Genomic DNA, 15,275 nt, shown 5'->3' with positions numbered 1-15,275 from the left:
GGATGGTTTGATAATATTATTGGCTTGTATTGTAGTTATTTGAAATATAGTTTATCTATCGTTATATGAGCCTGTGGAATATTTTGAAGTGCAAGCGCCCTCAGCCGTGCGCACCCATTGTTGACAAAGAACAATCAATGGATTTAATGAATTGGAGTGACACCGATGGTTTTATAAACATGTTATTCATGTAATAGTTGTCCTTAATCACTCTATATGTTACGTCAGGCCCGTTCTCAGCTCTTTGTTTGTGTTTGTCACGTTAGCATACCTATCGTTTAGCCTGTTGTTGCTATTTAATGAATTGGAGTGACACCAATGGTTTTATAAACGTTATTCATGTAATAATTGTCCTTAATCACTCTATATGTTACGTCAGGCCCGTTCTCAGCTCTTTGTTTGAGTTTGTCACGTTAGTATACCTATCGTTTAGCCTGTTGTTGCTATCGTTTAGCCTGTTGTTGCTCGTTCATGGATGTTTTTGGTGTGGGATTTTGTCGAATAAATTGCCCCCAAAATGCGACTTATACTCCGGAGCGACTTATGTTTTTTTTCACTTTTTGGGGCATTTTATGGCTGGTGCGACTTATACTCCGGAGCGACTTATAGTCCGGAAAATACGGTAGTTGTGATTTAATGCTGTCGTTCCAAATTTCCAAAAGACATTCCGTTTCGTCTTCTCCCCAAACTATGTCGCGTCCAGGTGCCGTGGTAGAACTTTGAACGGCACATGCTTCTCTACGTTTACTATTAGAACCACGGTCACGACCATGACTTGCTGCTGCCATACTTTGGATTCTCTGTTCTCTGCAGTTTTGTTTTTGCGCCTGCAGTCACGTGACCAATCTACAGCAAGCCAAGGAGGTTACAATACAGTGCAAGAAGGCGAAGTGAACCCAGTGCGCTTTGTGTTCACAATGCACAGATAAGGTGAACCGTACTGTTGACTTTTTAGCGAACCGTACTGAGACCACTTCAGGAGGTGGTCTCAGTACGGTTCGTTTTAAAGGGGTCTGAGTACGGTTGGCATGTTCATATATGCACAAAAAATGCTGAGTCATCAATCTGAGTTCGTTTAGAGCAGTGGTTCCCAAAGTGGGCGGTACCGCCCCCCTGGGGGCGATGGAAAGATCTGAGGGGGCGGTGAGGACGAAGGGGGCGGTTGAGGGACGGTAGGGGGGCAGCAGTCCGAAGTCAAAGTCAGAAGTTGAAGGGGGCGGGAGGGGGGCGGCAGTCCGAAGTCTATGTAGTCACTACATAGACAGCATAGACTACAAAAGCAAAAACTCAGGTTTGTAATTTCAAGCTTGTAATGTTCAGAATTTTCTCTTATAATAAAAACCGCATTCTGGCGGTCAACATCATCTTGAGTTCAAGTCAACATGAAATTGGGGACTCGCCAGAACGCGCCGTGTTGTGTTGTGTTGAGCTGGTTAGGGTGGTTCATTCACTGATATATATTGTTACGAATGTACATATATGACTTTGTACCTGTGTGTGCATGTGTGTGTGCATATATGCGTGTTCGCGCGTGTCATTGTGTGGGTGGCGAGGGTGGCGTGCTTTAGATCACGTCTGCCACCGTTTTCTGTGAATAAATGGAAGAAAATGAATACGTGAGAGGGTAAACTTGCTTTTCATACCTTCAATGTTGTCATTTTTGTCTTTAAGTGGGCCTATTTATGAAATGCGATAAAATGCTGTATTTTACATGGTTTTTCTTTTTTGTTCCAGAATAAAGTATGGCCTTGGTACAGCAAACAAAAAAGAAGTGTCGGCAATATAGATGTTGAGAAGCTTATGCACCAAGCACATCCATCCCATTAATATTAAGTGTGAGACAATGAAGGTTACTGGTGGAATGTTTATTTACCATTCTATGTTGCTGAAACAGTTAAAACTGCTAAAAAATAAATTGGTTCACAAATACACATTTGTGTTTAACCTTTCTCTTTTCAAATTGCAGCATACCAAATCTGGGGGGCGTTAGGAATTCACTGGGGAACCAAGGGGGCGCGAGCCTGAAAAAGTTTGGGAACCACTGGTTTAGAGGGCTGAAAGGGACCAAGTGTGAAGACACCCTTAGTACGGTTCGTTTTAAAGGGGTCTGAGTACGGTTAGCGTGTTCACATATGCACAAAAAGTGCTGAGTCATCGATCTGAGTTTGTTTAGAGGGCTGAAAGGGACCAAGTGTGAAAACACCCTTACATTTCAAAATATCTGTCAACGGAGAGTTGCGTCATAAGCTGTGACACACATTTCTTGCAACTCGGCATATTCTTGCATTGTTGCTGGTGTGGTCCTTGACAAACCTTCCAGTCGATCAAACTGTATCTCTGAAAAATTAGTTGCACACCACTTAAAAAATTGTGTTTACCTGAAAATGGCTGTCTTGTTCACGTGGTAAATCACTTCCCCCCACAATTCTTCTGGTCGCCACATCAATCTGACAAACTCCTGCTGTCTCCATTATGTCAACCTAGATAGTCAAAGAGAATAAGACTTGTAAGTGATAAATGTTACCGAAAAGAAGGATATTTCACAAACAACTCATCAGTTGCGAACCCTCAACAGGCAAGCTATGGTACAAATATGGTTTCTTTTTCAATGTCAATTACTTATTGTTTGTATAATTATGTGACTTATTAGAATAGTACTTTGTCTTCCAAGTTAAAATTCATTTGTGACAACGGTCGTCACTCACATCGCTTGCATCAGAAATCATCCTTTTCCTACTGAAATCAGTGGAACTGCCATTCAGCTGGTTTACCCCCCACCCCAAAGAAAAAATATACATGTTTATTTCTAAAAATGTCCGATCTAAATGGGTGGTCCCATGGAAAAAAACAATTGCCCACCCTTGTCTAGACCAGGCAGGGAGTGCCCACACAATAGCGGATTTTTAAACAAAAAAAATTTCAAAATTAAGGAATTATGGCTTGAAAGTTGCCCGCACGCCAGCAGAAGGCAGGGAGGCCCACACAATCGCGGATTGACGGTGTAGTGGCGTTGTACAAGGGCATCTTTGCTCAGAAGAAAAAAACAAAAGTCACAAATCCTCCTCACGATGTTGCTTGTGCGCCGAAAACTTTCTGTCTCTACGCCACCTCCTGCAGCTACCCCAGCTCTATCCGAAGCTGCCTGCGACGATCCAGTGCACCTAGCACCTGACGATGAGGCGTCATCTGAGGAGCAGTGAAACTCATTAGTGTGAAAGGCGAAGGCCTTCACACTTATATTATTCCACACCATTTACTTTATTAGTGTGAAGGCGAAGGCCAAATTCTCCAAGATTTCATTTTTCTACTCTAATTTCTACATTTTTTAACCGACTCAACCCATTCCAACTTTCAACTGTTCATCTTTTGCCTACCTATTCCACAACTTCCCATTTAGCAAAAATTACAAATTTTCAAATTTGAAATTTAACCAAATTTTCAAAAATTTAGTTTTTCTACTCTAATTTCTACATTGTTCAACCGATTCAACCCATTCCAACTTTCAACTGTTCATCTTTTGCATACCTATTCCACAACTTCCCACTAACGAAAAATTCAAAATTTTCAAATTTGAAATTCAGCCAAATTCTCAAAAATTTCATTTTTCTATTCTAATGTTGACATTTTTCAACCGATTCAACCCATTCCAACTTTCAACTGTTAATCTTTTGCCTACCTATTCCACAACTTCACACTTACCAAAAATTCCATTTTCAAATTTGAAATTCAACCAAATTTTCCCAAATTTTGTTTTTCTACTCTAATTTCTACATTTTTCAACTGATTCAACCCATTCCAACTTTCAACTGTTCATCTTTTGCCTACCTATTCCACAACTTCCCACTTACGAAAAATTCCAAATTTTCAAATTTGAAACTCAACCAAATTCTCCAAAATTGTGTTTTTCTACTCTAATTTCAAAATTTTTCAAACGATCCAACCCATTCCAACTTTCAATTGTTCATCTTTTTTCTACCGATTCCATAACTTCCCACTTACCAAAAATTCAGAATTTTCAAATTTGAAATTCAACCAAATTCTCCAAAATGTCATTTTTCTACTCTAATTTCGACATTTTTCAACCGATTCAACCCATTCCAACTTTCAACTGTTCATCTTTTGCCTTCCTATTCCAAAACTTCCCACTTATGAAAAATTTCACGTATTCAATATTGAAATTCACGCCAATTTTTCCAAAATTTCGTTTTCCCTTTTAATTTCTACATGTTTTGGCCGATTCAACCCGTTCCAACTTTCAAATGTTCATCTTTTCCCTACCTATTCCACAACTTCCCACTTGACAAAAATTCCATTTTCAATTTTAAAATTCACACCACATTCTCCCCAATTATGATTTTCACCTCTTACTTCTACATGTTTCAACTGATCCTAGCCATTCAAACTTTCAAATGTTCATCATTTTCCTACCTATTCCACAACTTCCCACTCATCAAAAATTACAAATTTTCAATTTTGAAATTCACCTCAAATTCTCCAAAATTTCATTTTACACTTCTCATTTCTACATTTCTCAAGTACCGTAATTTCCGGACTATAAACCGCGACTTTTTTCCAAAATTTTGGACCCTGCAGCTTATAGTCAGGTGCGGCTTATATAAGATTTTTGGGGGGATTTTTGTGATGACTTGATCACTTTTACTCTTAACACTATTATATACAGTAAAAGCTACAAAACAAACTCAATGCTTTAAAGCAGGGGTGTCAAATTCATTGTGTTCGGGCCACATAGCTTCTTTCGGACGGCCGTTATGACTGTCAACCCAAATAAATGTCTGAACACCTCATATTGAATACAGCAAAAGCTACAAAACAAACTGACAAATAACTCGTTTTCAAATCAGATGAGTAAAAACTGGTCAAATATTTAAAAAAAAAAGATTATTAAAAGTGAAGACAATTTGCAATTCTAGTAATGACACACGAATTTGATCCACAATTTGTCTTCGCGGGCCACATAGAATGATGTGGCGGGCCGTATCTGGCCCCCGGGCCTTGAGTTTGACACCTGTGCTCTAAACCCTTTCTCTTACTCTGCCATGTGACTCAGAGATGACACAAAGCAGTGGCGCTGTTTGGACCATCTGCATTGTATTAAAACCCAATCAATCAGCATTTAAATTCAATTCTTCTGACATTTTGCTCACCAAAAACAAGTTGTAATGAATGTGAACTTTTAATGCATTTTATTCAGAAGGTTACTTTGAACCTTAAACGGCGGCGCGGCGTACTTATGGATTTTTACGGCCTCCGGCCTCCAGGGGGCGCTCTAGCAGGAAGCAAGAGCGAGACAGGCGAAGAAGAGATAATGCGCCGAAGAAGACCCGCTAGTTTGTGTTTACATTTCGCGCATCATGGAGAACGCGATCAAGACGGACATTACTGAAAGGAGGCCTTTATACACAAACTGTCATCATGGGGGACAAAAGAAATGCATATGATGCCGCTTTTAAGCCAAAGGCAGTCGATGTTGATGACATTATATTGTATCTACTCTGGAGCGTACTTATGGATTTTTACGGTCTCCGGTCTCCAGGGGGCGCTCTAGCAGGAAGCAAGAGCGAGACAGACGAAGAAGAGATAATGCGCCGAAGAAGACATGATCGTCTCGCGCATCACGCACACACCCGCATTCACACAAAGACAGGAAGCTTTTATACACAAACCGTCATTATGGGGGATAAAAGAAATGCATATGATGCCGCTTTTAAGCTACACGTGTCGCTCGCTAGTTTAATGTAATTTAGCGCTTCGTGTATGAATAAGATTAGCATGAACAGACCCTCTTCACACTCGAAGAAATGCATAAAACCGACGATGAAAGAGAGACTGAGAAAGTGTGAGGCGAAGGATATCTCACGCTATTCCAATCGGACACTAAGGAGGAAGACTTCGATGGTTTCAGTGCACAGGAGGAAGATGAAGACGGCTCTTTTTTTACTTTTACTGGTGTGTTTTTTTTAACCAGCCCTGTTAGTGCTGTGCTACCGTGTTGCTGCTGTGTTACCGCCGCGTCTCAGTGACTTTGCTGTGTTACTTCCGTGTTGCTGCGGTATTACTGCCGCGTCACAGGCAGTGTTTGGAAAGAATGTTAAGGTATTGTATTAAAGCTTTAAAAAAAACTTTGTGTCCAGTCTTTCTTTGCTAATAACTCGCATGCACACTTCCGCGTTGCTGCGGGACTACTGCTGCGTCACAGGCAATGTTTAGAAAGACATGTTCAAGTATGTTATTAAAACGTTAAAAAGGCTTTCTATGTACTCTTTCTCTTTGTAAAAAACTCGTGTGCACGTGCGGCTTATAGTCCGGTGCGGTTTATGTAAGAAAAAAATGAAATATCCCTGAATTTTAGCTGGTGCGGCTTATAATCCGGTGCGGCTTATAGTCAGGCAATTACGGTAATTCAACTCGTTTCAACATCATTCTGCAGCATTCCCTAAGAATTTATTCAGTTTCTTCGCCTTCAGACGCAATTTCTCCAGAAATTGCATTTTCTAGTTAACCTGAAAAGTTGTTATAATAATAAGAGTTCTAAAAATATATTTACCTTATGTACACTTCTATCTTGTTATAAAAAAGTTGTTATAATAATGAGTTCTAAAAACATATTTACAGTATGTACACTTGTACCTTGTTAGAAAAAAAGTTGTTATACTAATAAGAGTTCTAAAAACATATTTACAGTGTTGTACCTTGTTATAAATTGTTTTTATAATATTAAGAGTTCTAAAAACATATTTACAGTATGTAGAGATGTATCTTGTTGTAAAAAAGTTGCTATCATAAGAATTCTAAAATGATATTTACAGAATTATACCTTATTGTAAAATATTGTTATAATAATAAGAGTTCTAAAAATATGAGTGTTCATCCGACAGTCTTATGTGTTCGTCTCGTCGTGCTTTATCGTGCTACAAGTACAGCAGGCAGGTTCTGCTCGACATCGGCAGAAGTGGGTTTTGCGGCGTTCTGGACTTTGAAGCGTCGACATTAAAGGCGCTCGGACTGCTACGTCCTGAAACGTCGCCGACCTCACCCGCTATTCCTCCCCCGGTTGGGAGCCGTCGGAAACGGTGTGCGAGGAGGCAGAAGAGGGGCAAGCGCGGGGGCGTCCGGGCCAGGCTGGCGGCCAACCCAGCGCGCCCGGCGGTGCCCTCCATTCTTCTGGCGAATGTTCGATCGCTGGACAACAAAATGGATTACGTTCGCCTGCTGAGGTCTACGAACCGGACGGTGCGGAACTGCTGTGTGCTTGTGTTCACCGAGACCTGGTTGAGTGACAACATTCCGGACTCTGCCGTGCATCTGGAGCGGCTAGCGTGCTATCGAGCGGACCGTGCCATTGTACGAGGGGGAAAGTCGCGAGGAGGTGGAATATGCGTCTACATCCGAGAAGAATGGTGCCGGGACTCTGTGGTGGTATGTAAGCACTGCTCGCCGCTTGTGGAGTTTGTGATCATTAAGTGCCGTCCTTTTTATCTGCCGAGGTTATTTACCGCGATTCTGCTAGTCGCGGTATACATCCCGCCTTCCAATATCGAAGGCGACGGGATCGCGGCGCTTGGTGAACTGTACCAGGCTGTCAGCGAACAGCAAACAGCGCACCCTGACGGTTTCACAATCTTCGCTGGAGACTTCAATCATGCCAACCTGAAGTCTGTTTTCCCGAGGCTTCACCAGCATGTTACTTTTCCGACACGTGGAGACAGCTTCCTGGACCTAGTCTACTCGGCGCAAAAGGGAGCTTTCAAAGCCACCCCCCTCCCTCATCTGGGGCTTTCTGACCATCTCACCGTTTTGCTTTTGCCCACATACAGACAATTGGTAAAGGCATCCAGGCCAGTTCGGAGGCGGGTTCGGGTGTGGCCTGAGGGTGCCTCCGATGCACTTCGTGACTGCTTCGACACCACTGACTGGGACTTGTTTAAGCAGGCAGCCACCGACAACGATTGGACAGACATAGAGGAGTATACTGACTCTGTTACCTCTTACATCACGAAGTGCATCGATGATGTGACTTGCTCGAAATCCGTCGTCACTCACGCGAACTGGAAGCCGTGGCTGACGGGGGCTGTCCTCAGACTGTTGAGGGCCAGGGACAAGGCTTTCAGAGCAGGGGATGAGGCTGGCTTGAGGACAGCGAGGGCCGACCTGTCCCGAGGCATCAAAGAAGCGAAGAAGGCGTTCTCGTGCAAGGTCTCCACCCACTTCAAGGACAGCAAGGACGCACGTAGCCTTTGGCGGGGCATTCAGACCATCACGGACTACAAGCCCGCGCCGAGGAGCTGTGAGGGCGACGTCCGTCTGCTGAACGATCTGAACCGCTTCTTTGCTCGCATCGACGCCCAGAACAGCACTTGCCCGCTGAAGACCGCTCCCCCCTCACACGAGCAGCCCCTGCGCCTCTCTGCCGACGGTGTGAGGAGGGCGCTTGCCGCTATTGACACCCGTAAGGCGGCGGGCCCTGACAACATCCCGGGTCGAGCGCTGAAGGACTGCGCTGGGGAGCTGTCGGGTGTCTTCACGGACATCTTTAACGTTTCCCTGCAGCAGGCCATCGTCCCCTCGTGTTTCAAGGCTGCCACCATCGTACCTGTGCCGAAGAAACCTGCACCGTCCTGCTTCAATGACTACCGCCCTGTGGCACTGACGCCCATCATCATGAAGTGCTTTGAGCGGCTGGTCATGGAGCACATCAAGTCCGTTCTCCCCCCACCATTGACCCTTTCCAGTTTGCGTACCGTGCCAAGCGGTCCTCTGAGGATGCCATCTGCTCTGCCCTCCACTCGGCCCTCACCCACCTGGAGAGAAAGGACTCATATGTGAGGTTGCTGTTTGTGGACTTCAGCTCTGCCTTCAACACCATTGTGCCGCAGCGTCTCATCTGCAAACTCGACGAGCTGGGCCTCAGTACCTCCCTCTGCAACTGGGTACTGGACTTCCTCTGTCAGAGGCCTCAGGTGGTGCGTGTTGGCGACAAAATCTCCGCCAGCATCACGCTGAGCACGGGGGCCCCCCAGGGCTGCGTGCTCAGTCCACTGCTCTTCACCCTGCTGACGCATGACTGCACTGCGACCTACAGCGACAACCGCATAGTGAAGTTTGCTGACGACACGACTCTGGTGGGTCTCATCACGAAGGGCGACGAGACTCGGTACAGGTCGGAAGTTGACCTTCTGACCACGTGGTGCAGGGACAACAACCTCCTGCTGAACGTCAATAAGACCAAGGAAATCATTGTTGACTTCCGGAAGGGTCACACAACACACCTGCCGCTGATCATCGACGGTGCTGTGGTGGAGAGGGTGAGCTGCACCAAGTTCCTGGGGGTGCACATCAGTGAGGACCTCTCCTGGTCCGCTAACACCTCGTCACTGGCAAAGAAAGCTCAGCGGCGCCTGTACTTCCTGCGGAAGCTCAGGCGTGCATGTGCTCCTCAGGCAGTCCTGTCTACATTCTACCGTGGCACCATTGAGAGCGTCACCAGTTGCATCGCTGTCTGGGGTGGTAACTGCACTGAACAGAACTTGAAGGCCCTGCAGCGCATAGTGACTACGGCTGGTAAGATTATCGGTGCTTCGCTCCCCTCCCTGAAGGACATTTACACCTCCCATCTCGCCCGCAAGGCAACCTCGATTGCCAGAGATGTGAGTCACCCGGCTCACTCTTTGTTTGACCTTCTGCCCTCTGGGAAGAGGTACAGGAGCCTGCGCTCCCGCACTACCAGACTCGCCAACAGCTTCTTTCTCCAGGCTGTTAGGGCCCTGAACTCGCTACCCCCTTCTGCGTAGCGTGCGGCACTGTTGCGCTATTTTCGGGAATGTCTGCTGTACGCGCACTTGCTCCTTTTTTTTTTCGTGCTCCTCTTATTTATTTATTTATTTATTTATTGTTGTGTTATTTATTCATTATTTATTCAGCACGCTTTTGTTATACTTGTTTACTTGTTTGTCTGTTGTGAGCCATGTCTTGTCACCGTGGGATAGGGGGGAACGAAATTTCGGTTTCTTTGTGTGTCTTTGGCATGTGGAGAAATTGACAATAAAGCAGACTTTGACTTTTGACTTTGAAGTTTGAAATGGTATAAAATACTAAGCTAAAATACTAGCACTAGTATGACGACGCCTATGTAAATTAGCATAATGCTAACGGTGAAGAACCATCGTTTTTTTTTTTTTTAGTGTTTGCAAATACTGTCAGTGGATGGGTCTAGTCTATATTGTACTTACCGTATTTGCCGGTGTATTGGTCGACCTTTTTCAATCCAAAATCGACCGAAAAAAATCGACCTCGACTTATACACCGAGTCATAAAATTTAACTTCGTATTCATCGCTTCAAATGTGATGGTAACCAAGGCCGTTTCTCATGCATCTCACTGTGCGTTGCACTTAGAAAATCAGCCGATCCGCTCGGCGGGGGCTATTTTCGGCCACTTGGCGCGTGCGCACGGCCTCCCGGATGTGCCGGGCGGGTGCGCGAGCTCGCCGGCCGCTGGAAGTCGAATGAGGCTCCGCGATCTCCTCCGCAGTGCTTATAAACAGCCGATCCGCTCGGCGGGGGCTATTTTCGGCCACTTGACGCGTGCGCACGGCCTCCCGGATGTGCCGGGCGGGTGCGCGAGCTCGCCGGCCACTGGAAGTCGAATGAGGCTCCGCGATCTCCTCCGCGGTGCTTATAAACAGCCGATCCGCTCGGCGGGGGCTATTTTCGGCCACTTGGCGCGTGCGCGCGGCCTCCCGGATGTGCCAGGCGGGTGCGCGAGCTCGCCGGCCGCTGGAAGTCGAATGAGGCTCTGCGATCTCCTCCGCGGTGCTTATAAACAGCCGATCCGCTTGGCAGGGGCTATTTTCGGCCACTTGGCGCGTGCGCACGGCCTCCCGGATGTGCCAGGCGGGTGCGCAAGCTTGCCGGCCGCTGGAAGTCGAATGAGGCTCCGCGATCTCCTCCGCGCTGCTTATAAACAGCCGATCCGCTCGGCGGGGGCTATTTTCGGCCACTTGGCGCGTGCGCACGGCCTCCCGGATGTGCCGGGCGGGTGCGCGAGCTCGCCGGCCGCTGGAAGTCGAATGAGGCTCCGCGATCTCCTCCGCGGTGCTTATAAACAGCCGATCCGCTCGGCGGGGGCTATTTTCGGCCACTTGGCGCGTGCGCACGGCCTCCCGGATGTGCCGGGCGGGTGCGCGAGCTCGCCGGCCACTGGAAGTCAAATGAGGCTCCGCGATCTCCTCCGCGGTGCTTATAAACAACCGATCCGCTCGGCGGGGGCTATTTTCGGCCACTTGGCGCGTGCGCACGGCCTCCCGGATGTGCCGGGCGGCGTGCGCGAGTGCGCTGGCCGCTGGAAGTCGAATGAGGCTCCGCGATCTCCTCCGCGGTGCTTATAAAGTGCCGATCCGCTCGGCTTGGAGCTCTTTCCGGCCTCCCCTTGGTGCCGGGCAGCGTGCGCGAGCTCGCCGGCCGCTGGAAGTCGAATGAGGCTCCGCGATCTCCTCCGCGGTGCTTATAAACAGCCGATCTGCTCGGCTGAAGTTATTTCCGGCCACTGCGCATGCGCACGGCCTCCCGGAATTTGAACACATTTCGTCAATAAATTTCGCATATTTCTCATTGAATTTTGAATACGGTATCTAATTGGAATGAATCATTATGCCTTGTATGTTACAGTTTTACATTCAGATCCAGTAAAGCACCAAAACAGCAAGAGGCTTCCTTGTCTTAATTGGAGAAAACTGTCCGCGATCTGTAAAGCTAGTTCCTAAACAAGCAGAATAAGCTGAATGTTACATACAGACACACAGACAATGTAGATTGTGTGTCTGGCAGTGAAACCTTGGTTGAAATCGATAAGCAGAATTGCTTCAACCCAATTGCCCTTTTCAAGTAAAACATAAGGTGAAATGAAGCTAGAATTTTTTTTGTTTTGTATATACTTGCTTAAACAAACAAAAATAAAATCATTGTTGAAGAAAAGTTTGAGGTAATTTCTAGTTTCCGTAGTTTTCAGTACAGAAACATAAAAACAGAGAGTGTGGAAACAATTATTTGGGGGACAATGATAATAAAGATCAAATAATGTGCAAAAAGATATAATTATATTTTTCCCATATTGTCCAGCCCTAATGCAAATTCCACAGGAAGGCCGTAGGCCAGATTCAAAGTCACAACCTCTGCACTGTGAAGTACTAATCAGTCGACATCCGTCTTCAGTAAAGTTAACCATACAGTATATATATTTTCATATGGACACATGATTTACAGCAATATTGGAATAACAAAATATTTGACAGATACAATCCTATATCCTACTCCCTACGCCACGAGCTAGCACACTTCCACCAGCACAGAATTTGTACTTTTCATTCTTGGACGATTCATAGCAAAATAAGATACGGTGGCAAGTTGTGAGTCACGAGAAAAGAAAAAATGAACTGTAAAACTTATTTGTTGGTAAATGTTATACTCCACTTTATAGATCAATTCAATTTGATTTTAATAAAATGAAACAAGTAAATATAGTTGTCATTTCACGCCCTTTTCTAAAATTAGAGGCTACAGACAAAATAGCAGTATCACAGTACTTACAGGAAGTTAAAATATTATATTTCAGTTTTTATAATCACATAGGGATTGTTGCTTCAAATGTCTCGTTAACCAGACGATCACCAAGCAACCAGTACAAACCCAGTTAGAGCAGTTAAACTGTCTCACTGACGTGTGACTGACATTTTAGTTTAAGGCGCCTCACTGGTTATTTAAAACGGATGAACCTTTCCATCGGTATTCAACCTTATCTTGGCATAAGTTCCTCCTTTTGTTAGCGGTGACTACTTTGCTAATAGCTAACACGAAATGTGAACTTCAGTATAGATTCCGTGTGTTACGGTCACTTCAAGAGCAACTGAATCTGACTCAAAGTGGCAGACAAAACAGTGTTAGTTGTAACATGGTAGAAAATCAAATGATAATGTTTAATTTAAAATCTAAGGTAGCTACCTGTTTCAATGCGATCCCGTTGGCATTGCTGTTATCAACCTGGTGCTTGAAAGAGAAGGGGTAACATCCGGTTAGAGCCTTTTCACAATAATGGTGAACAAGATCACAATAATGGCGATGGCGGGTGCGGAGGTCATCAATTCATTTCCGCATCCTCTCTGCTTTTTATTCTTTTTTATCGTGACGTTTCGTTCAAAGATCTGGAAAAAACAATATCTTTAAATATTGTGGAAGGTGAAACCACCTTGCTCACATGAAGTTTCCACTCAAAAATATCCTCCAGTTTTTCAGTAATTTGACTATAAAAGTGAAACTTTGTATTATCGCGGGAAAAATTACGCTAACTTGACCGAGTTTTCATGGTTCTGACCAATCACGCATCGGTTTTACGTTATTTTTTATTTATTTTTTTTTTTGTCTGCTGAGAGTTACTGTTTTGTTATGGGGTTTTTGTGCAAATTTTATTTAACTGTTGCATAGCATACAGACACTCAAGCATAACACTGGTGATTGATGATTGACTGATGATATATGACACTCAAGTTTTCCATTTGTAGAATGAACATATATAACAGATCAGAGCACAAATTTGAAAATGTAACACACAACTTAAGATTGAAATACAATTTCGATTTGATCGAAGGTCACACCTAAGCTCTTTCCTAAACATAGCACTTTTCTAGTTTTAAACGAGGAACAAGAAATGGACATATGATTTCAGCTCAGACAAAAAAAAATAGAAAAAGTGAAGAGGAGTTATTGAATTTTCCTTTGTGAAAATAGAACTTTCCCAAAAGCAGTAGAACATCAACAACATGCTTAAGTGGTGTATTCTCACATTCAAAACTGGCTATAACATTTTTAGTTATAATGGCTATACATATTGCAGCAACTTTGTATATACAAACCGGATTCAGTTGAACTTGGGAAATTGTGTAAAATGTAAATAGAAACAAAATACAATAATTTGAAAATCCTTTTCAACCTATATTTAATTGAATACACTACAAAGACAACATATTTAATGCTCAAACTCGTAAACTTTATTTAATTTTTCAAATAATAATTGACTTAGAATTTCATGGCTGCAACACGTGCAATAGAAGTTGGGAAAGGGCATGTTTACCACTTCGTTACATCACAAAAGCCTCCTTTTGACTCTTACACTCCCTGATGGTCATATTCGTCCTCCAAATGCCACCTTGTTTAACACTTCTTGTTGGGGTTTTCAACTGTGGGCTTGGTCCTCTGGAATCGATCCTCGCTTTCCTATTGCTATTTGCCTTAATAGAACAATGTCGGTTGCAGACCGTCCCGTTACAAATAAATACACCCTGTCAGCGGGAGCAAAAATCACAAGTACGCTCCTCACTGATGTAGACAGCTATTTTGTGGCCTCCACAGGAATAAGCGGTCATACTAACAACTGGCTTCTTATGGCTGAGCAGGCCGCAAAGATGGCTGGCGCCAGTTGCGTTGCATGCATGGGTCCAAGACCTCTTTTGAAAATCATACCTGCGAATATAGGTCATAAGTGTGCTGTTACTTTAATGTTGAGCCTGTCCATTTCACCCACTCATGATTGTTTTAAATGGGATAGGGTTTACCCTGTTGCCTCTATGACAAAATATAAACCCCTTTTTTCGTCCGATGTAGCTAAGGGTAATTTTACATGTATTAGATTGCCTGGTACCGGTGAGAGGCTCGGCGCCCTACCTCCTCTATGGTGTGGGTCCATGACCAATGTCACTGCCCCTTTTTTGCCCATTGCTCGTAGTGATGTTTGGTTTTGGTGTAATAGTAACAAACTTTATGATAGGTTGCCTTTCGACAGCTCCGGAATTTGCGCTTTGGTAACCCTATTGCTACCTGTTCATTTGTTACATCACCTTTCCTTTTGCCACCTCAATAAACGTTTTGGAAGAGAGGAGACGAATTCTCTTAGCTTCTCATGTGGAATTCTTTCCCATTCTTGCTTGACGAACCGCTTCAGTTGTTCAACAGTCCAGGGTCTTCCCTGTTGTATTGTACGCTTCACAATGCCCCACACATTTTCTATGGGAGACAGGTCTGGACTGCAAGCGGGCCAGGGGAGAACCTGGACTCTTTTACTTCGAAGCCACGTTGTTGTAACACGTGCAGAATGTGGCTTGGCGTTATCTTGCTGAAATAAACAGCAGTGTCCATTAAAAAGACGTCGCTTGGATGGCAGCATATGTTGCTCAAAAATCTGTATGTACTTTTCAGCATTTATGTTGCCTT

At 44.6% G+C, this 15,275-nt stretch overlaps 1 protein-coding gene across 3 annotated transcripts in view; it reads right to left on the bottom strand.

Moving 5' to 3' along the window:
* The window catches only part of txlng (taxilin gamma), a 104,964-nt gene extending 91,816 nt beyond the window's left edge, over positions 1-13,148 (bottom strand). For 2 of the 3 annotated variants that reach the window (XM_088371678.1, XM_088371681.1), the window contains exons 1-2: positions 7,812-7,924; positions 2,379-2,480 (exon numbers count right to left, since the gene is read on the bottom strand). In XM_088371678.1, the coding sequence (XP_088227804.1) occupies positions 2,379-2,471 (93 nt within the window). In that variant the 5' untranslated portion in view covers positions 2,472-2,480; positions 7,812-7,924. Of the gene's footprint in view, positions 1-2,378; positions 2,481-7,811; positions 7,925-13,013 lie in introns of those variants that run through there. The other variant, XM_088371680.1, reaches the window with a different exon arrangement.
* Between the last annotated feature and the right edge of the window lie 2,127 nt (positions 13,149-15,275).

Source organism: Syngnathus floridae, chromosome 3 (assembly GCF_059516105.1).
Source record: "Syngnathus floridae isolate MCC-2025c chromosome 3, RoL_Sflo_1.0, whole genome shotgun sequence".
NCBI classification, from domain to species: domain Eukaryota; kingdom Metazoa; phylum Chordata; class Actinopteri; order Syngnathiformes; family Syngnathidae; genus Syngnathus; species Syngnathus floridae.
This window is presented reverse-complemented; position numbering and strand designations above follow the sequence as displayed.